This window comes from Oculina patagonica, chromosome 9, assembly GCF_052425735.1.
Source record: "Oculina patagonica isolate OP01 chromosome 9, crgOcupat, whole genome shotgun sequence".
NCBI classification, from domain to species: domain Eukaryota; kingdom Metazoa; phylum Cnidaria; class Anthozoa; order Scleractinia; family Oculinidae; genus Oculina; species Oculina patagonica.
This window is the reverse complement of record NC_135766.1, coordinates 18,640,252-18,662,770: the sequence shown is the minus strand read 5'-3', so window position 1 is coordinate 18,662,770 and position 22,519 is coordinate 18,640,252. Positions and strand designations below refer to the sequence as shown.

General features: G+C 38.5%; 1 protein-coding gene across 2 annotated transcripts in view; it reads left to right on the top strand.

The window, feature by feature from the left end:
* The first annotated feature begins 3,907 nt into the window (after positions 1-3,907).
* Positions 3,908-22,519, top strand: part of LOC144666349 (uncharacterized) — a 51,333-nt gene continuing 32,721 nt past the window's right edge. Inside the window, exons 1-6 of one of the 2 annotated variants that reach the window (XM_078527763.1) lie at positions 3,908-4,189; positions 6,814-7,122; positions 10,792-11,112; positions 12,547-12,825; positions 14,355-14,422; positions 14,895-15,636. In XM_078527763.1, the coding sequence (XP_078383889.1) occupies positions 3,961-4,189; positions 6,814-7,122; positions 10,792-11,112; positions 12,547-12,825; positions 14,355-14,422; positions 14,895-15,557 (1,869 nt within the window). In that variant the 5' untranslated portion in view covers positions 3,908-3,960 and the 3' untranslated portion in view covers positions 15,558-15,636. Of the gene's footprint in view, positions 4,190-6,813; positions 7,123-10,791; positions 11,113-12,546; positions 12,826-14,354; positions 14,423-14,894; positions 15,637-22,519 lie in introns of those variants that run through there. The other variant, XM_078527764.1, reaches the window with a different exon arrangement.

The following is a 22,519-nucleotide window of genomic DNA, read 5'->3' as shown; positions in this document are numbered from 1 at the left end:
ATAGCTGGAGGGTTTCTTTTTAGATGCCATACGACTTCCTCATCTTTTACCCTCACAGGCTCATAAACTCGGATGCCGAGCCAATCAGAGAAAGCGGCACCCTGATTCAGATGCCTTTCAACTTTATCTAATTCATCAAGAGATGTTTTTGGACAGTCGGTCGGCACAGTTTCGAGTTTGAAGAAACTCTTTGCGAGACGACGGGCTGCTGCTGTGCTTCGATCAATACGCGCTCCTTGGTGCACAGCAATACAACGCCATAGACACAAATTATCAAGATAGGTATCTAGCGCAACCATCGACCGGCCATGCGCAAGGTTGCGAAGCAAGTCTGGTAAAGGGCCTGTGCCTAACAGCGGTTGTCGGTCAAGCACAACCTTTACATCAACATTAAAAAAGCTTTCAAACTTCCACTTTGTAGAAGGTCTTTTAATATTGTCAGGAGCCAGGCGTTTTGTCTCCTGTTCGGTCAACCATTTTTCCGCTGCAGAAAGCTTATGAATCCAAGGTGAGCCTTTGTTAATGTAGTAAACAATGACCGTATCATCTTCAATGTTGCGCAACTGATACGAGTAAACATGCCTGATATAAAACGCTGTGTTCACATTTTCTCGAATTTTTTCCATAAAGTTTGGTGTAAGGTCTTTTTCCAGACCTCTAATGAAGCGCCATCGAATAAAACGCCGGCCACTCTTTTCCTCCCCCTCGTCTTCCGCGACATCAAGAAGGTTTAAAATCTCATTCTGATAATTTGGTACCCCCCAATTTTCGTGTGGTACAAAAGGATCAAATTCATTTTGAATGTTCTTCCTTTTTTGCTCCTTCTTTTCTTTGTGACGATGTCGCTGAGGGGGTTTTGGGTGATACTTTTGTGCAAGCAACGGTTTTAGCAAACGCTTTTGCACTTCAAAAGGGATCGGTTCATCCAGTATATTACGGACAACTTCACGAAGTGGGCCCGACATTTGAGGCATTCGCTCAATTTGTTGCTCAACAAACTTGTCAAATTGACTTGCTTTGTTCGCGGTCAACAAGGTCTTGCTGAAAGCCATGTAACTAAAAAGCACAAATGTTCAATTGACATGAAGCCGCGAGCGGCATGCAAATTTGTGCGTGGGTGCCGGGGTTTACCCGAATGATATTTTTAGACGTTAGTAAGTTGTTTACATTCCTGTGTGCTTAAAATCTGAGTTCTAAGCACTCTGGAATGTAAAATCTATTGTTTTACACGTGCACAACTATTGTTCTTTTGATTTAATGCACGTGATATCAATTATGACTCATTGCCGTCTAATTCAGTGTGGTATTTGTCGAATTACGTTGAGAGCGTGACAGTCACGGGCTTGTTTGAACATGTCAAGGGCTTGCCTGAACATGGTATGCAAATTTTGTTTTTTTCCGCGTGGGTAAACAAAGTCGGGGAATTTACCGTGACTCATTAACACTTGTCAAAAAACGCGCTCCAGCTGTGATAAAAGCGTCTAATTCGAGGTGGTATTTGTGTGACTCCCTCTATACTACTATGGCGCTGAATTATGAATCCGCCTCTCCTACAAATCATTGCATGATCGATTGTAAAGGCGTCACCGCACACGCACACTGTCGGCTTGTCGTCAATTTATGGACTTATTAATTAATGGACTTATATTGCGCAAGTATCAATCAAGGATTTTCACTTGCGCATTACAATATTTATAAAAATATAAATCACTAACTGGCCGTAAAATTAATAAAAATACTAAAATACATGATAAGTGTAAAACTACAATCAATAAAAAATAAAAATTAGCTTAAAAACCCCTTCTGAAACAAATGAGTCTTAAGATACTTTTTAAAACTATTTACAGATAAAATATTTCCAATAAAAATGGGAAGATCATTCCATAATTTTGGAGCAGCCATATAAAAAGATCTGTCACCCAGGGTAATAAAAGACTTGATGGTAGGAAAGTTTAAAAGTATTCCATCATTTGACCTTAAGCTGTATCTACCACCAGTATCCCTAACAGATATAAGTTCGGTAATGTAAAGCGGAGCGAGACCATGGATAGCCTTAAACGTTAACAATAAAATCTTAAAGACAATACGAAACTTGACAGGCAACCAATGGAGTGATCTAAGCAGAGGAGTAATGTGACAATATTTGCTTTGTTCTAAAACAAGGCGGGCGGCTGAGTTCTGAACTCTTTGCAATTTCTGTAGCTGACATGCCGGTAGTCCATATAATAAGCTGTTACAATAGTCAATTCGACTATAGATAAAGTCATGCATCAATGTTTTCGTACATTCCTTTCTAAGATATTTCCTAATCCTTCTAATATTATACAAATAATAAAACGCAACAGAGCTTGTTTTCGTTATGTGGTCGCCCATCGATAGATTGGAATCCAACCACACACCCAGATTTCTAACGGGGGATTGCGGAGCAATGGGAGAGGTGCCAATCACTATGTTATCAATTCTGAGTTTGCCCAGTTGCTGTTTGGTGCCAATCAGAAGAAGTTCTGTCTTAGCATCGTTCATGAGCAACTTGTCTTGAGACATCCACTGCCTAATGTCTTGAGTACAGTGTTCGATAGCAGCAATTGCATCAGCCTGCCCAGATTGCTCCTTTGGACAGAAAGAGATGTATAACTGCGAGTCGTCGGCATAACAGTGTACAGTTGGCAGGTGCTTTCTGACGACATCAAATAATGCGCTTGCATAGACTGTAAACAGAAGCGGGCCAAGACATGAGCCTTGAGGGACTCCATAGCGCAGATCAAACTTCTCAGACACAGATCCATGAACAGAGACTCGCTGGGAACGCTCAGACAAATAAGGTCGAAACCAGTCAAGGGCAGTGCCATTCAAACCAAGCTTAAGGTTATTTGATACAAACCAAAAATAATGCATAATAAACGAGTGCTTATGGTATAAGAAATATATATCTTAGCTAAAAGTACATTTGTGATCTTCCTGTTTTTCCTCTACTTCATGTACTATTTTAGCATAATTCATGCTATATTCTTAAGTCGCTTTATAGTTTAGTTTTATTCGATGAAGTTTAATTTTTTTAATCAACTCTGGAGATAACGCTTATGCTTGTTATATAATAGGTGAAAAGTAAATAATTGTGAATAGGAATGAATAGGTTTTGATTTATATATCTTTCTATATTGCATCAGTTAATTTCCTATTTAGGTGAATACGTTAAAATTATTATAATATTATAATTACCTTATTATAGAAAATAAACGCGTCATGAAATTAACGCGAATTTCACAAATTCGCGTAAATTTAAGTCGCGTTTATTTTTGTTAACGTTAATTTCCACACCGTTAATTAAGTGAAGCGTTAATTTCCGCGACCTTTATTTCAATTACTTTGTTCCCAATTTCTCAATACAGTCCAGTCGTTCTAATCTCCTAGGAAAAAGCAGTATCACAAGCATTGTTTCCGTCTCGGATTATACGCCTAGTATTGAAATTAACTTGCTCCTGTTATCGCAACAAGTGTTTTCTTTGTGTACCTCGTATTAATTTCCTTCATTTTGAAATGTTACCCTCTATTTTGCGTTAATTTCCTTTATTGGGAAGTAATTTTTCCTTCGATCCGCGTTAACTTTAACGTTAACAAAATTATCCACGTGTTAGTAAAAACAATATTCTTCATCCTTGCCAATGAAAGGTTAACGGTTTATCCAAACGATGACAGATCAATTAATAACGGTTTCCGGCGCTTTACAGTTATGTCTTGGCATGTCTAACAATACACAACTGTTCAATTCATTAATTTTGGTGTTGAAAGGTTAAACTGAATTTAATTCAAACAAAGACAGATCAATTAATAACGGTTTCTGACACAGTTATGTCTTGGCATGTCCCGTATGACTGGAACATGAAACTGCTGACGAGGAATCAAACAGTTAGCGCGGCAGTCAAGCTTCATTGAACAACTGTTTGTTAACAGGAATCCATCATGAACGCAAACAAGAAATCTTCAGCCAAATGTGGCGACGTTCTCCACAAAGGTTCTTCGTTTCTGTCCTTTATTTCCATGTTGTTGATTGTGGCGCTGTCTTTGAGGATGGAATCGATAAACAAGAAAACGGAGATGAATGGATTGCGCATTACGAATGTCGAAAGGCGCATCGAGATACGATCACCGCAGACAACAGATCACAAAGACAAAATAGAAACGCCAGAGAGTAAGTAGAAGACAACTTTTTATGCTCAGAGTTTTGATAATGAGCTGAGTGAGGTGCACGACTAAAAATTATTGTCGGCTTGTCGGGTATATCGCTCCGAATTTTCCAGATGTGAGTTATTTTCGGAGAGTTAAAAGATGTCGTTTTGTGCACGAGAAAACGCTAGCTGTTTTACAGAACCATAGCTCGCAAAATCGGGCAATAAGATTTCGTTCTTCAAATATTTCTTCTTGAAAATTCAGTAAAAAAAATATTCGAAGAGATCAGACAGTGTTAGTTTACTGAAGTGATCCTTTCAAAGGCCTTAACCAAGACAGCAAAACCAAGAACAACGACAACACTTTTGCTTTAATTTCTTCGCTGGTTGGCAGACGAGTAGGTGCTCCTGTAATTAGTTCACGTGTGTTAAAAGTACAAGAGATATAAAGCATAAAATCCCTACTTGAAAGTGATTCATTGTTTTTAACGAAAGAAGAAAGGGGCAGCTTAAAATATACGTGACTGATCGAATGACAGGAAGTGTGTGTTTATAACATCAGTGATCACGCAATACTGAAACCAAACATCCCGTACCGTTGACAGCGTTGACACCGTTATTTTTCCACTTCTGTTTTTGTTATTTTATAGGGCGCGACCTAAAAGTTCAGAGTCTTTTAGTAAATCGTTAATAAACATTTATTTTTGTCTTGGCGTAAGAAGTGAAATATTTGGCATACCGTCACGGGCTTGATGGGTACCGAAAGTAACCTTGTAGGCACTGTACTAACACAAGTACCGTAGCCTGCAGAACAGGCGGTTTATTTTGCGGGTCAAAGCGCGAAGTGCGAGTTTTTATTTTGCGGGTCGCGTGGGGGCGAGTGCGAAGCGCTAAGAAAAAAAATGTTTTTTCCTCGTGCTTCGCGCGACCTCGCAATAACCCCGCAAAAAATAAACCGCCTGTTCTGCAGGCTAAGCACAAAATGAAATTACCGTAATGACCCATGGCTTATCCGATTTAATGCCTGGGGCGTTTATTTAATTTCATTACCTCAAGGCAGACAGCTTCCGATAAAATCATCTGAAATTATAAAAAAGTGAGGTCTTTTGCTTGGTGGAATTTTACCCTCTTATAAAAATAACAGCCTAGACCCTTAGAAGACCAGTTCTTTTGTTCGAATTATTTAACCCTATTCAGACCGGGGGGGGGGGGGGGGGCTTTTGAGGCCCGCGCTGACTTTGAACTTTTATAACTTTCTTAATATTTAACCAAACGCTGCCAAACTTTCTGAGTTTTCCTACAATTTATCTGACAACAATTTGGTAGGGTTGGATGATGTGCCAGGAACTTGACATCACCATGGTAACGGCATATTGACAGGCATGTTTTCCCAAATTTGTAATTTTGCGTGTTTTGGTTAACAAAAATCAACTTAATGGAATTATTTTGACATTTTTACGGGTTTAAAGCACATTTTTACTTATTATATACACACTCAGTGATCTTGGTGTTTCAAGCAATCTGATTGGTTCACTATCTCGGGCTAATGAGCATTATTCACTCCCTACGGAGTGAATAATGCTTGATCCAAACTAAAACAAAATGGCCGGCGTAAACTCGCGTTTCGCCGGCGTTTCTGAATCTCAAATACTAAGAATACAAGAAAATGCTGAACCAGAAAAGACAAAAAAAGGCTAAGAAATTTGGCCTGATGGTTTTCAAAGTAAGAGAAGACTACATATTTCGCAATTTGCAGCACAATGTCCACACAACTCGATTACTAAAACGATAAACAATTGCTTACCGTCAAGTCGCTCTTCCTTGTGCAAGAAAACATCCAGTTTTCACCACAGTTCTGCAGACATTCAGTAAGCTTATAATCCAAACTTTCAGGTGGATCCTTCGCCAACTGCTCTTTCAATTTTCAATTCAAGTGAACTTCAAAAGCTTTGATTCAACGGTCAAAATGTTTTGCAAGCAGGTTTTTGATCAGATTGCAGGTTTGAGTGGCGTTAAAGGACCATTTCTCTAGATTGTGACGAGGATTTTATCGAAGATTAACTAGATTTGCCATGTTTGGAGATTCTGTAAACTGTTTCGCGCATGTCGGTTAGTGCCGGTTATATGTACGTTTTCCACGCATGAATTGAGAGGTCAATTAAATCGACTTTAAATGGTTTCCTTCTGTAAACTTTGAGATCGCTTGTTGTTGAGATCACTTCGTGTGTATATACTAAAACAATTATTCTTTGAAATCTCGGTGAATATTCTACCACTATTCACCATCCCACGTGACGTATACCAAAAGGAAGAGTTTCGGACATACAATACATCGTATAAGTTTCATGGTGATTGCTTAAATATTCTTGTAGTTACATAGGGGGGGCTTCCGAAGCCCCCCCCCCCCCCGGTCTGAGAAGGTCAAAAAAAGCCCGGTCTGAATAAGGTTTAATAAGCAGTTCAAAAGAAAGATAAACAATGAATAGCTCTCAATGTGCTCTGATGGTGATGTATTTGAAACCGGCAGAACACTTATTAGAATAGGGGTACTTATTAACAAAACACATTTAAAGGGATGGAGTGTTGGAAGGAGACACGTATCTAATCACTGTGGTATGCATACTTTAACAGTTCCTCATTCTTATAGATCCCAACACCAAGGTTCGTCGCAGCTTGATCTCAGTCAGCAACAAATCTCTCACCATAGAAGATGTTCGGAGTGAAATCACCAAACAGGTTAATAAACTTAACCCAGCATCACTGTGCCAGCCAATGGAGAAAGTTTGCGTCCCAGGTCCTCCCGGTAGGAAAGGAAGCAGAGGTTCTAGAGGACGACGAGGAGCGCAAGGCACCAAGGGTAAAAAGGGAGACCAAGGCATCATGGGTTTACCTGGTAGACACGGCAAGCAAGGTATTATGGGGAACCAGGGAACAAAAGGAGAAAAAGGCGAGAAAGGTAAGAAAAAATGGTTTTCTAAAGGAGCTTTGTCAAGATTTTAAACCCTTAATTTGTTGAAATTACTATAAGACACGTTTTAAACAGTTCAATTGATTTTTTTGGCGCTAAAGTGCTAAATTTATCTAGAAATGCACTTTCTTACACTGCAGTAAGATTTTGATAAAATCAAGTAAATATGTTTGACGCATACGCATAAGCCAAAAGTTGAACTTGGCTAAATTAAGTTTCATGAGTTCCAAGGAAAAAATAATACGAAATGGGACATAGATTATAACTTCTAAGAAAGATCAAGACTGATTGGGAACGACATGATTTAAAATTAGGATTGAATTTAATTTTTCACTGAAATTTGCAGTGTAGATAAATGATATTTACCCTAACATGTTTAGGAGACAATGATAGCATTTAAATTAAGAATCCCAAAGTAGACTTTTATCATTTTCAAATCTAAAGAGATATTTGTATTTGTGGGCTTCCTGTAAAGTACCTTTATGTATCCTGTTCCTCCTAGATTAAATGCTATGCATATAAACAAGTAATAAGCGCCGCGGCGCTTATTAAATTTTTTGCGCCTCAAGTGCGGCGTTTATTCGAGGGCGGCGCTTATTTGAGGGCGGCGCTTATTAAAAATTTCGACGCCACCAAAAATCTACTCCTTTACATAAGTTGAAATAACGTATTTTGATTGTCAGTATTGGTCTCTTGCTGAAGAGAGAAATGGCTTTAGCTGTCCTGGCAAAGTTCACGGCCTTCAAAAAATTTACAGAACTACGTATTGTAAGAACGTTGGATAGAAAAACTAATTGGTGAGCGGTAAAATCAGAAAAAATAATCACTTTGAGCTGCAAAACATCACTTTTGATGAAATGAAATATCCAAGTTTCGTTTTAGAGTTGCCTTGTAGTGCTGTTTTTAGTTAAAACAGATTTCCTTCAATAAGCGCCGCATCGGGACTGCGGCGCTTATTCGGGGGCGGCGCTTATTATTTTTTTGTCCGAAATGCGGCGCTTATTCGAGGGCGGCGCTTATTCGAGTAAACACGGTATGCGTGTGTTGCTTTGGCAAAGCTCTGTTTGCTGGGATAATGAAAGACAAGACTACTTGGCAGATTCTGGCCACGGGTGTGGCCGTTTATTTTTTATCATCATCATCATTTATTTGCCACTTAAGAATTAAACATACAAAATAACTTAAATGGATAGGGAGAGGAGACCTCCAAGAAACCACAAGGCTTATGGGGGAGGCCACCTCGGGTTAGCAATAAGTTAATAATTTCGCTGTGAATGTGCAGCTAGGCCAATTTCAGACCCATTTCTGGTAGAGAATTCTGGTAGAGAATTCCAAATTTTAGGACGCTGGAATAGTATTGTAAACTGCTTTTTGCAATTTGCAAAAAGCATTGACTTGGAAGATATCTAAGATGCCTAGTTTAGCAAATAAGGGGGCAGAATGTTCTCGATAGTCTGAGTTGGTAATAGCTCGCACAGCACGTTTTTGTAAATAAAAAATTCTATTTAAATTAGTTATATATGTAGAAGACCAGGCTGAATTACAGTAAGTGATAAAAGGGTAAATTAAAGTGTTATATAAGGATAAAAAGCTTAAAATATGGAAACCTTAAAATATTATCCCAGCAAAGGTGAGGGAGAACCCGCTAACCCAAATCAACAACGAAAGAACGGAGGGAGCAGAGGGAGGGGACAATTTCCTTGACTAGTTTGAAGCCATGCTGGAAGGGGCGATGTAACCGCGCCTTCATAACCTAAGAGCCCGCAAAAATGTGACCGGAAGTAATCGTTGGAGGGAATTGCACAGGAAGCTAGAAAACACTTACGAAACAAGCTAAATAAAACCATTTATTTTTGCAAAATAAATATCCTTTTATCTAAGTGGCTTCGACGTGAAGTAAAGTCATCTTAACTCTGTCAGTGTTAGGTCAATTTCCGGAGCATCTTGAAAACATAATTGTTTGATACCATTGCAAGAGCTTTATATCCTGAACTATGAAACAGCCGAAAGCGGCCACTATTACGAGTTGTATTTTTTTCCCAGAATAACTGGCACAAGTTCACTCGCTCATTGGTCGAGAACCAAAAATGACGTAACCTGAACGCAACGCAAAGCACCTTGTGAAATTGACGCAGACCTATCATATGAACGATTTCTCGGAAAGAAAGGGTTGGCTGAAATTTGGCTTGCGTTTTAGTCTACGTCATTTCGACGTTTTTGCTTGTTTACAAGCTAAAGTAGGAGAATAGGGGTTATGTGGACAAAATTTGGAACCACATATTTGTAAACTCTCAAGGGACTGTTTTAATTTCTCAAGGGATTACTTTCCGCTGTGGGTGATCACTTGCGATCTCGTGGAAAAACGTGACTTGTCACATTTACAAACGTTATATAACAATTTTAAAAGTGACATGTCAGCTTTCTTATCTCAACGCACGTGTGTCTGAAAGGCGATCTATAAAAAGCGTAACAATTTTAAAAGTGACATGTCAGCTTTCTTATCTCAACGCACGTGTGTCTGAAAGGCGATCTATAAAAAGCGTCGCACAAACAATGGATTGCGTAACTAAAACACGAATAAATAATCACTAGCACTTACATCGTTTAAAAATTACAAACGTCAAAAATAAACCATACCAAAAAACTTGCTCTTTTCAAAGATATTATTGAAGTTAAAACAAATGCAAGAGATGGGGGCTTCTTTTAGCTTAGGAGCGGTTAAAAATTAGGCCAAATTTGGTCGCTACATGCAAGCGCCATTCTATTTCGTCATCAGCCTAGGTCGTTAGGGGCGTGACCTCGCGTTGACAGCAATGTTGCTTGAATCAGCTTTACAACATGCGATCGTATCTACGCAGTTCGAGTGGAATTTCAGTCAAAGACAGCAAAATTATTTCGTATTTCATCTTCAAATATAATTCGAAAGCATTCACTGTATATATGGCTTTTGTTTAATCCTGGGTCTTGATATCCGACCCTCGCAGAGCCTAGACAAAACGCAGCCTGAGTGTAACGATTTGTTTACGCCGCAATTATATGCGCAATGTTTTCTCCGACAGTAGTCGGAAATATCCGTACTTTTTTCGTGCTTTTTTGTGGAGCAATCGTAACGATACGGCTTTGAACACATTGAACAGCGGTCTACCTATAACAATTCAAATATGGCGTCGCAAAAACAAAGCATCGAACGCATATTTTGCTGTTTCATTTGCTAATTTCGCTGCCGTAATCGACTGCCTCGAAAGGTCCTTGCAATTTTAAAGTATATAATTGTCAGATCTCGGTGAAATTTGCACTGTTTCTTTGTGTAATGTTAAGGAATATGTGTATAAATACCCGGCGCGGACGAGCAATTTTTGACAAAATTATATGGCTGCATTTCCTCCGCGAAGATAGGAAATTGTTAAACTAAACTACAAAGAAACTGTAATGATAAGTTCGAAGAACAATGCACAGGATAAACCTTCGACTCATACTTCATGCAAAAACGTCGGTATCTCGAAGAGACTTTGATTTTTATATTCTATTCCCTCAACGAATATAGCTCTCAACTAATGAGCGCGCAGGAATTCTTTGTCAGTAAATGTAAAAAAGTATCGTTGAATTGTTAAATACATGTTATATGTTAATTGTATGTGTTGCTTTTAATCTTGGCAGGCGCTATTGGCCCCCAAGGGATAATGGGTTTGAAGGGAGATCCTGGCGAGTCCATTTCATCACCCAGGGTTTCCGTGTCACCTGAGACTCAAACGGTCACTGAGAACCAGACTGCTACGTTCTACTGCTCGGCCAGTGGAAACCCAAAGCCTGTGGTGACCTGGAGCAAAGTAAATGGATCTCTTGGAGATGAAAGTGTGTCCACAAATGATGGCAAACTTGAAATTCCAAAATCATCTTACAACGACAGGGGAAAGTATGTCTGTATCGCGAGAAATGCTTTGGGACAAGATCAGAAAATGACGAACTTTTTTGTCGAAGGTAGGCCACTGTCACAATGGTAATTACTTTAAAAGTAACGGAGTATACCTATCGTGATTGTAAAAATGATGGCGGCCTCTTTCGCGAAAAATAAAGAGCAAAGTGCCATTTCAAATTCAAACCTCAGACCAAGAAAAACTCTGTTTGAAAATAACCAGGTGAACAGCTATAATACATTGGGAGTCGTAAATCATCGAGTTTGATTTCCAGTTCGAGTTCGAGTTGGACTTCGAGTTAGCAAAAATACAAGACAGTTTACAAGATTGACAAACAGGCGGACAAACATTTAAGTTACATAAAGTATAAACCACACTTAGTCCCCTGAATCGTCTTGCAGTATGGGGTTACTGTCTCACTTGTTTCTGAAGGGCACTATATGCTGTATTTGGAGGCAGTGTAGTTGCATGAATAGAGCCGTAAGAGTGTGGCCTAGCAAATGTCTACAGGTCATTTGTCTAAACTCAAATATATGACGAAGGAAAGAACGAATTATCTAAATATAATAATTCTCCGCTCCGTATGGTTTCTTGTTTGTAGGGTTTAACACGTCACTCACGCGGTTTGTTTTGTCTCATTTCTATTTGCAAGGACAAGGTCTGAAATATTCCGGGAAAATACTGTGGTGCTGAGCCCAGCTGTTTCCAAAATACTGTTGCAAGATGTACTGTATCTTATCACTTATTCATCTTTGTTTGGCTTCAGCTTTACGTCGAGAAAGCTAAAAGTTGGTTTTAGATACACATTTTGTGTTGTAAATGTTATGCTTCTTGCATTATTTTGATTGAGTGCTTTGTCTCTTGAGATCGGTGTTTTGGTTTTACCTCCCTCCCTTGAAAACTCCATGAAGAATTTTATACGATAAATTGAGAAACCCTTGAAAGATATCGACAAAATAAGCCAGTTTACGTTTGGTTTCTCCTAACGGCCCTGGTTTATTTGGTTGATCATTAACTGATAAAAAACAATTAAATAAATGAAAAGTTAATAATTTTATACTTTAATATTAATAATTAATAATTAATTTTTAAAACAAGAAAAAAGTCCAACTCGAGGTCTAACTCGAGGTCTAACTCGAGATCTTACTCGAACTCGAACTCCAAGTCTAACTCGAGGTCTAACTCGAACTCGAACACGAAGTCCAATTCGAGGTTTTGGGATTCCCCACAACCTATAAACAAAATTACTTCCACATTGAAGAAAACTTTAAATAATAGTTTCTCTTTATGTAGACTGAAAAGTAATAGTACACCGAAGATAAAAAGGACGATAACAATTAAGGTGATAAAGTAGATTAAACCGGATTCCAAACGACAAATTTGTTAATAAGTGCCGTTGTCCAAAACGTAGCTCCTTTAATCTGATGTTTTGTCTTCCTGTGATATAATTTTTGCATGCCACTCATTTACAGCATTTTCTTTTTGTACTTAATTTTAGTTTTCCCCAAGCTGACTAAGATTCCAGATCGTTCGTATACATTTCACGAAGGAGCAATAATAAAACTGTCATGTGACGCTTTTGGCTTTCCATCGCCTGTTATTCAGTGGAGCCGGCCTCTTTTCGCTTTACCAAAAGGACGGAGTAGAGTCAACAACGGGTCATTGTCTATTCAGGGCTATAAACCTGAGGACACTGGAACGTACATTTGTACAGCTACAAATAAACTGGGATCTACAAGATCATTGACCGCCCTGGGTGTCACAACGTTAGAGACAGGTAAACTACATGTTGAAGCAACTAAAGACACTGCATAAATGGCGCCAAGATTTTACAGCAAGGCGCCCAAAAGTGTGACCACTTTTAATTTATTCACATTCTTTCGTGCAGATTTAATCCAATCAGAAGTCAACTGCAAGCTATCCACGGCTTTTAATTGGATTAAATCTGCACGAAAAAATGTAAATAAATTAAAAGTGGTCACACTTTTGGGCGCCTTGCTGTAATAACAATACCTTGTATAGGCAAAAGACTTATTTATGTGAATTTGAGGCTGATGTGTATAATTTAATTCAAATGCCGATACCCCGTAATTTCATGCAAAGTGACACCTTGAAGCTGAGGCTTTAGTTGTTTCACTTTGGTTCGGTTGCTATTGGCTTTTTTGCGGGGGAGGAGGGGATATGGCTATGTAACTGTGGTTTCATTTTGTAACATACCCACGACATAATACCTGACTCTTGTCTCAGATATATATGGATTTAACAGTAAACATGTAAATTAGGGAATAAAAATAATCTATTATTTGTTGCAGAAGCCGTAAATGAAGGAATTTTCTTTTTCGTGATCTGAGTAACGTAAACAAAGGGCGATTCTTTGGAGAATTTATAAAGTGTCTAGCAGCCTTCGAGGAAGCTCTCTTGTGGCTAGAATCTACCCGCGCCGTAATATTAACCCCATTTACACGCGCAAAAAAATCGGCACGGCACGGCAAATTTTTGGCACCGTGCTGACAATTTTTGGGCACGGCACTCCCAATTATCGACGTGTAAACGTACCGGTCCCAAACAAAATGTGGCACCAGTGCCCAATTTTTTAGGGGTGCCGAGACTACCTCCAGGAGGTAGTCTCGGCACGGGTAAATCGAGGCACCGTGCCGAAAACAAGTGTGACGCATGCGTTGTTTCTACGAAAATAGCGGCCCCTGCGTCATTCTCGCCCCAAGAGACTTTTAGTCACGTGGTCGGCGAAAAGAGTACAAAAAGAGAAGTTTTGGGGGATAAGAATGCCACCGAGGCAGAAGATAAGAGAAAGCTCCCGCTCTAAAAAAATCACCGTAAGTCAGCCACTTCCACCATCACTGCAAAGAGCCATTTATTTTTCAGACTTTTCAATCTTCTTCTTCTGATTACGTCAACTCCTTTCAGATGTCGATTTGTTTTGCCCCTGAACACTCTTCATTATGTTGAATGGTCGACAACTCGTTCCTTTCCGATAAAATTCGCGTTTTGCACTGAAAGCACGATGAACTATCAAAGCAAAACATTTTTCTGCCATTTCTCGGCAAGTAAACCGATGGAAAGTAGGGGTGCCAAGATAAAAATTGGTACCGTGCCTAGCAGGAGAGAACCTTCTTGTTTTGGTCGTGTAAATGGGCAGTGCCGTGCCAAAATGGTTTGGTCACGGTGCCAAAAATTTGCCGTGCCGTGCCGATTTTTTGGCGCGTGTAAATGGGGTTATTATTTCCGAACAGCCTTTGTTTATTTCTCTGAGGTATTTCACTCAAAGTTCTTCGTTATTTTACACAGGTGCGTCGTGTGACAAGATCCAGCAAGGAGGATTAGAAAATCCTGACGGCATCTATTTTGCAAAAATGGTAAGGTTGAAATCCATTTTTCTTATCGATGTTTTTAAGGGTAAAATTTCCGATTTTATATTAACAAATGCGCCAAAGATTCGATTCCGATTTAATGAATCAAAACAACAACAACAACAACAACAACAACAACAACAACAACAAAAGAAAAAAAGAGACTTATAAACTGACAAAAGGTTGCACATACCACGTGGAGTGTGGACTGGTTGCCGAAATGAGCTAAGTCAAATATATGAAACATAATTCATCCATATTCACGACCTTTCTATGATAGCGTTATTACGTGCTTGAATTTTTTAAACGAAGAATTTGTTTTTGTTTGTTTGGCCTTTTATCTTTTATTCGCTTAGTATTCCTTCAGGAAATGTTATAGCGTGTACAATTAGGTAATGATGTTACTTACCAATTTCACAGAAATCAGTTTACTTGCCTGTAACTTTAAACAACTAAAAGAAATCCTGGTTTATGATAGGTGTACTGTGATATGACATCAGATGGCAAAGGATGGACTCTAATCGCCCGATTCTCCAACAGCGACAATAAGAACTGGATGAATGACACAGGTTACTGGTGGTATGACCTGCAAGTTGCCATGGGAACAACAAACAATCCATCGATCAATGCTGACATGATCTCACCAGCCTTTTGGTTGGTCAGCGGCAGAGAGTTTAAGATCACGCGCAGTGATGACCCCAGTCACACTCCTTTGTTACAGACCACAGGTAACTGTTTGGCTGGACAAACATTCCGATCTAAAATCACAAGTTATGGCGACTTTAGAAATGGTAAAGCTTGGGCCAGTAACCAGTGCCTGGGAAGTTGCACGGTTCAATATGGAGGTCAGTACAAGTCAACAGACGGGTTTCAACAGGCTGAGTGCAGTGGAAACATCCAAAGCGCCAACAAGATCGGCTTCTGGTGTGACTGGGATTATGATGGATCAGTGATGATGATTGGTGGAGGAGGAAAAGCTTGTAAACGTGCTGATCACGGGATTGGAATAACAGAAGTTGGCGAAGCTTCTTTTATTGAAGGCAGTGATCAGGAATATAACTTTGGTTATTGTCCTGCTGAGGGTTCTTGTTCAGGAAGCGCCACATCCCAGTCTTACTCGTTAAATCTGTGGATCCGTTGACTAGGACCAATCGTAAGCTACATATTCAAGAAAGTTATGTTCCAGATTATGCTTGAACTCTAAGTTTTCTGTAAAAAATATGTGTTAAAATCAGTTCTGATCAACAACGTTACGTACGATTTGATAGGCCCTAATTGACTAATGTCAATTAATTCTTTTTTTTCTTGGAAGAACATCTAATTTGGGGATGCAGCCGTTCTTAGTATTTCGTCGATTTCAGCCTGGCAATAATCTTAAACGCATCTTCTTTGTGTAAGTTTGAAACCAAAGTGATATACTGTAGTAAATCATTTCAAAACGTAATTCTAATTCTACACATACATGTCCACGTCACTGTCACGTAATAATATGGTTAGTTCCAAGTTCGATTTGAACAGAGGTTTATTCGTTCTGTATTTTTATTTTCATTTCCATGCTAAATGAAAACAAAAATCAACGTTTATTTCGTCCTTGTGTACATGTATGTTTTAACCATGTTGTAAGATTCTGTCCTTTCTCGGCCTTGTTAAAAAAAACATTTTGTTATAAATTATGACCTAGCTTGAGCGTAACACTCTTACGACATTTTTTTTTAAATCAGTACAAATTGAAGAAATATGAAATTTAACGTGTTTATCAACTTCTAAGGTTTCAAACAAATTTAAGTTCTACGCCGGTCATGAAATAGTCAGGACGCGATAACATTAGATACGTCGTCTTGATTTGAAACGAACTGCTGCTGATGGTACTAAAACAAAATGTTCGTCTCGGATCCTTAACTATTGCTGTAGCGTTTTTATCGAATACAGCGGTGTATGAAATTTTTATTGAGATAAAACTATTTTTGTCCTAATTTTCGGGGTTGTAATTTTGTGTAATTTTGGGTTTAAGTGAGAATTTAATGATTGTGGATGCCATTACCAATCCAAGAAATGAGCTTAAGAAAATTGATTGAAATTTGAGAAATGGCAGCATCTACAACATAATAAATGATGGATGATGCGAGAATGGTAGATGTTAAACGCATGAGAGTTCTTTATATCTTAATTAGCTTAAGTAATTTGTGATCTTTCAAGTAAAGTTTCCACTATTACCAAAACAGAACATATACCCATATTTCGGTGGAAAAATACCGTTCGGTATATTTGATTTAACCCCCTTTGTTGTCTTCTAGCAATGGCAACTGCCAGAGGTTTGTGACACCTCATGATTTTAGCGAGACGGGCTTACGTTCAATTCGGGGAATGGATTTACTTTCTTAACGAAGAATGATATCTTGGTGGCTGGGGTTTAATATATGATGTCATGGGTGTGTTTCACCTCTGAGAAAGTTAAGTTTTATTAAACGAAGTTTTAGATTTTTTAAATCAACTTACTTTAGATATTCTAATAAGAGAACATTTCGATACACAATTAAGAATAAAAATTAGCGAAAACAAGCCACGACGTTTCGAACTCATCTTGAGTTAATTATCAAGTAGATAAAATAAAATAACGGTCGAGTTTAAGTTTAAATGCAAATAGAGGTGATAGAGTATATTAGAATATTTTAAAGAAGTGTTTCGCGGTCATTAGCGTTCACAGTGTTAGTGCGTGCTGTATCTAATTAGGTAAATACTTTCGCACGTATTGAGTCCGCCTGCGTGTTTAGTGCTGGTTTTCTCTCGCGAATTAAAAGCATCTCGTTTACTAAACAATCCAGTTTCCCTTGGCATTTCTTTAAAACGGAAAACATATTTCTTATGTCAGGACTCACGACACCGTGGATTTCTTTTATGTGCTTGCCAATTACTGAAGTTTTGTGCTCCTCTATGCGCTGATGTAGATGTCGTGTGGTGTAACCCACATAATCAGCATCACACTGATCACATTTAAATGAACAAACAACGCATTGATTGTTCACCAAAGCAGGTTTCTCCTCTTGTAACTTTAGCTTGTCGCCGATCTTAGCACTTTTGTAAACCGGCTGTAGCTCAGTTCCAATTTTCTTCCCAAGCTCTTTCAGCTGTTTGCGTACTGCGTCAGCGGACTTCTGATCTTTGAAAGGTATGGTAATCCGCACGGGTTTGTTTGTTGCTGACCGAGAAACAAACTAGGCTGTCCGAGAAACAAACAAACCCGTGCGGATTACCCTACCTTTCAAAGATCAGAGGTCCGCTGACGCAGTACGCAAACAGCTGAAAGATCTTGGGAAGAAAAGACCGCGAAACACTTCTTTAAAATATTCTAGATCTAATATACTCTATCACCTCTATTTGCATTTAAACTTAAACCCGACCGTTATTTCATGTTATCTAGTTGATAATGAACTCAAGATGAGTTCGAAACGTCGTGGCTTATTTTCGCTAATTTTTATTCTTAATTACTTTAGATATAACGCTTATATCATTGCTTGTGATTTAAACGATGAAAAGTAAGTTATCGTGAATGGCAAATAATAGGCTTTAATTGAATGTATCTTTTATCTAGTGGGTCAGCATATTTCTTATCCAGGTGATTGTGTTAAAACGATTGAAAAAATGATTACAAAGGAAAAAAGACGTATTAAGCACTGCTTGAAAAATAATGTCATAAGACAAATTAAAAAAAAGTGAGCATTGGAAATAAATGAAAAAAAGGAAGACTGGAACTAAGTATTGTAATGGAAATGTTATTAAATAAATATTAAAGTCAATCGAGTTCAGTTTATTTTGCCGACGTTCTGAATACAGCTCCACCGTTGTATCATTTTAAGCGAAGGGTAAATATATATATCTATTATATACTTAAACAGTGGATAGCGTTTTTGGCGCGCGCTGATTGGCTACTCAAACTCTGAATTATCCTTTGCTATTCACCTCCGAGCAACTCGCGCGCGCAAACTGTACTCGATAACGTAATAAACTAGTCAAAAACCTTCTTTTCGTGCTATATCATCTCACTGTTTTAGTATATACTAAAACAACTATTCCCCTTAGTGTCGGTGGCTAGTTGTTAAACATTTTTTGTCTCTGCAAGGACAAAAGTGAATTAATCGAAGGTCCAAAGGATTTATTCTGGACACAGGGACGAGTGTTTTACTTGCACCCGTTCGTTTCATAAACAAAAATTAGTAGGTAGCCTACTGGGTCACGCGTTCCTCCCTTACGAAAGGGTAGGGAAAGCGTGACAAGCGCAGAGAGCTTCCGCGTAGAAGGCTATACCATGGGACGCGCCGAACTGTGAAACTATTACTTTCAGGAAATTCCCCTAAAACGAACTGAATAGATTTACGTCACCATATTCGTTTAGGAGCAGAAAGATCTTGTATATACCGCATAATTCGTTAATCATTGACGGGGCACCGTACTAGTTGACGAGAAAACGACAATTTTACTCTATGGCGATCAAAGCCGCATACAAAAACCGTCATACGTACATATCTTACTATGTGTACAGTAGACAGCATCGCAAAAACCCACTAAATCGCTATAATTCGCCGTTTTGGGCTACAAGGACGACAAGGCACAACAAATGAGGAAACTTTACGTTTAGGTTAACATAAATGTGAATATTATTCGATATAGTTCATGCTAATAGGAACGTTTAACGTTTCCTATCCATTCCTCTATAATTTTGAAACATCAACAGTCGAAGTAAGGAAGTGCATTGCAATACTGGAGAATTATCTTGAGTGAATAAGTCGGTTTTGAGATGTGCTGATCCAGTGAGTACGTCAGGAGATAAAGAAGCATGCTACGGCAAATAAATTTACTTGATACGGATGGAAGGGGTTGGACCATAGTGTTTTTTGAGGTGGGAGAGGGGGGAGGAATTGGGGTGTTTGGATTTGGGGAATAACCAATACTTGCAAAAGAATAACATCAAAACAGAATTGCAGAGTAAGCAACGTTAAAAATGGCCCATCCGTTAGATAAAGGAGCGAAGATGTTTGCGGATGGGTTAAGAGCTAAGATTAGTTAGGGGATGTGATATTCCACCCATTATCAAATGCTGCTATATCAATCTTCTTTATACTGTACAACGCAACGAGTTTCATTACTAGGAAGCCTCGGTATATTTTTTTACAATGACCCCTGCAGGGTTCTGAGAATACCTCCTGATCGATCACACTCTGAGAATAATGATAAAATAATATGTATGTTATTATCCTTGTCAAGAAAAGGTTAAAGTTTACTTCAAACGATGACAGATCAATTACAAACGGTTTCCGGCGCTTTACAGTTATGTCTTGGCATGTCCCGTATGACAGGAACATGAAACTGCTGAAGGGAAATCAAACAGTTAGCACGGCAGTCGAGCTTCATTGAACAACTGTTTGTTAACTGGAATCCATTATGGACGCAAACAAGAAGTCTTCCACCAAATGTGCCGACGTTCTCTACAAAGGTTCTTCGGTTCTGTCCTTTATTTCAATGTTGTTGATTGTGGCGCTGTTTTTGAGGATTGAATCGATAAACAGGAAAACGGAGATGAATGAATTGCGCATTACGAATGTCGAAAGGCGCCTCGAGATACGATCACCACAGACAACAGATCACAAAGACGAAATGGAAACGCCAGAGAGTAAGTAGAAGACAATTTATCATGATCAGTGTTTTGATAATGAGTTAACCAGGCTTGTTGTTCTTGTTGGAAAGGTCAAAAATGTTGTTTTGTTTTGGAGGAAACACTTACTTTCGGTATGTCGAAAACAGCTTCGCACACTTTTGGGTGATATAAAGGGTTTTTAACCGAAAAGTTTCTACCCCTTGGGATCATTGTTTGGCTGAAAGGGTGCGAAATTGCAAGACCTATACAAATAAAAAATAAAGATATCTGCTTCGATTTGAACAAAACATGTTTGTTTTCCAAAGAAGAGAGATGCAGTTTACTGACTGATCAAGATGACAGGAAATATGTTTATAGCTTCAATTGCAATGCATTACTGAAACAAACATCCTGTATCGCATATTGTTACGACTATTATAGACTGCGCAAGCAGTCGCCTACGGGCGACAGGAAAAATCGTGTTATCTCGTTGTACGCTCTAAGGAAAAAAAAGAGACTGCTCGCAGTCTACGACCATTACTAAAATAGTCAATTGTTTTTGCCGTTCTGTTTTCGTTAATTAATACGATGCGACCATAAAAAGATAGATATCTTTCACTAAGTCATAATGTATATAATAATAATAATAATGATAATAATAATAATAATAATAATAATAATAATAATAATAATAAAAATAATAATAATAATAAAAGATTTATATAGCGCCATATCCATGGCTCATGGCGCTTTACAGTAAAAATATTATTAAAAAGTGAAATTTACTTAAAAGATTTACATCAGTGATAAAAGGTAATTCATATGAAGCATAAATATGTTTATTTTGGTGTAAGAAATGAAGTATTTGGCATATCACCCTGGGTTTAGTTTTAAATCTGATATCACTTACATGATGACTGTGATGCTAGTGACGTACGCTAGTACAAGTTACAATTGACCGACCACGCGCGCACAAAATGCGTACTCTAAGTGCGCGCTCTCTAAAAATGCTGAAAGAGTCTCAAAGGCTTCAATTAATCGACTAATTGCCTCAGCATACTTTGTTAGATCATATTATCTTTCTTACAGATTTGGAGGAAAAACAAACACCAAGATCATGTTTGAGCGAAATTGGTGTTTTGAGCTTTATCGACCCCTGTCTGGTTCTCTCATAGGCACGCTCTTTTATCAACTTACCTCACCTTTGCTAAAAACACGGCGAGTCAGTGATGCTAGAGTTTGAAAATATGCTTCTCTTGGCTTTTTCCTTACATGAAATAGAGATACTATTAAACTGCTGTCACACACACAAGACTCATTTACAAAGTCAGTTTTACTGCAAATTAACTTCAGATTAGAAAATTTGTATGTCCTGTCTGAAGTCAGGTCTGAAGTGAAAGTGAGTGATAGCCTTGAGCTAAGACAGGAAGTTCTAGCAGTTGAGACGCTTTTTGAAGTTTTGTGTTTGTTGTGATAAGTTCAGAGCAACACAGCGAGCTGTCTTCGTGAAACTCACATGAATACAAAGAACCCTCGCGCACAAAAAATAGCAGGAAAATCAACAAAAGTTCGATCACGGTTTTTGTGATTTCCAACCAGTCGTTGGGTCTCGCCGCCATCTCATAGGGGAAAAGGGGGAGGTGGGGAAATAATAAAAGTTTTGCTAATTAGTATAATTGTTTCTTAAATCAAAGTTTTTGCGCCAAGTTCACGAAAACATCAGAGGAATTACTCGCTCCCTGAAAATAATGCAACAATATCCTTTTTTGCCTCGAAATAAATGAACAGTATACAAGGGTATAAAACATATGGTGGTATATCACTCTCAATAATACAAGGAGTCTCAAAACTACATCATAAACTAAGAAGTCTTTAACCATGTAGGATTGTTAGGATGGCGCCCGCTTGCGCTCTAAAAAAAGAAAAACAACATTAAAAAACTCGACCTTACAATACACAACTGTTCAATTCATCAATTTTGGTGTTGAAAGGTTAAACTGAGTTTCATTCAAACGATGACAGATCAATTACTAATGATGGTTTCCGGCGCTTTACACTTATGTCTTAGCTTGGCATGTCCCGTATGACAGGAACATGAAACTGCTGAAGGGAAATAAAACAGTTAGCACGGCAGTCGAGCTTCATTTAACAACTGTTTGTTAACTGGAATCCATCATGGACGCAAACAAGAAATCTTCCGCCAAATGTAGCGACGTTCTCCACAAAGGTTCATCGGTTCTGTCCTTTATTTCCATGTTGTTGATTGTGGCGCTGTTTTTGAGGATGGAATCGATAAACAGAAAAACGAAGATAAATGAATTACGCATTACGAATGTCGAAAGGCGCATCGAGATACGATCACCGCAGACAACAGATCACAAAGATGAATTGAAAAGGCTAGAAAGTAAGTAGAAGATATTTTTATATGATCAGCATTTTGAGAATTAGTTGATCAGGCCTTCAGAAGTTTTCGG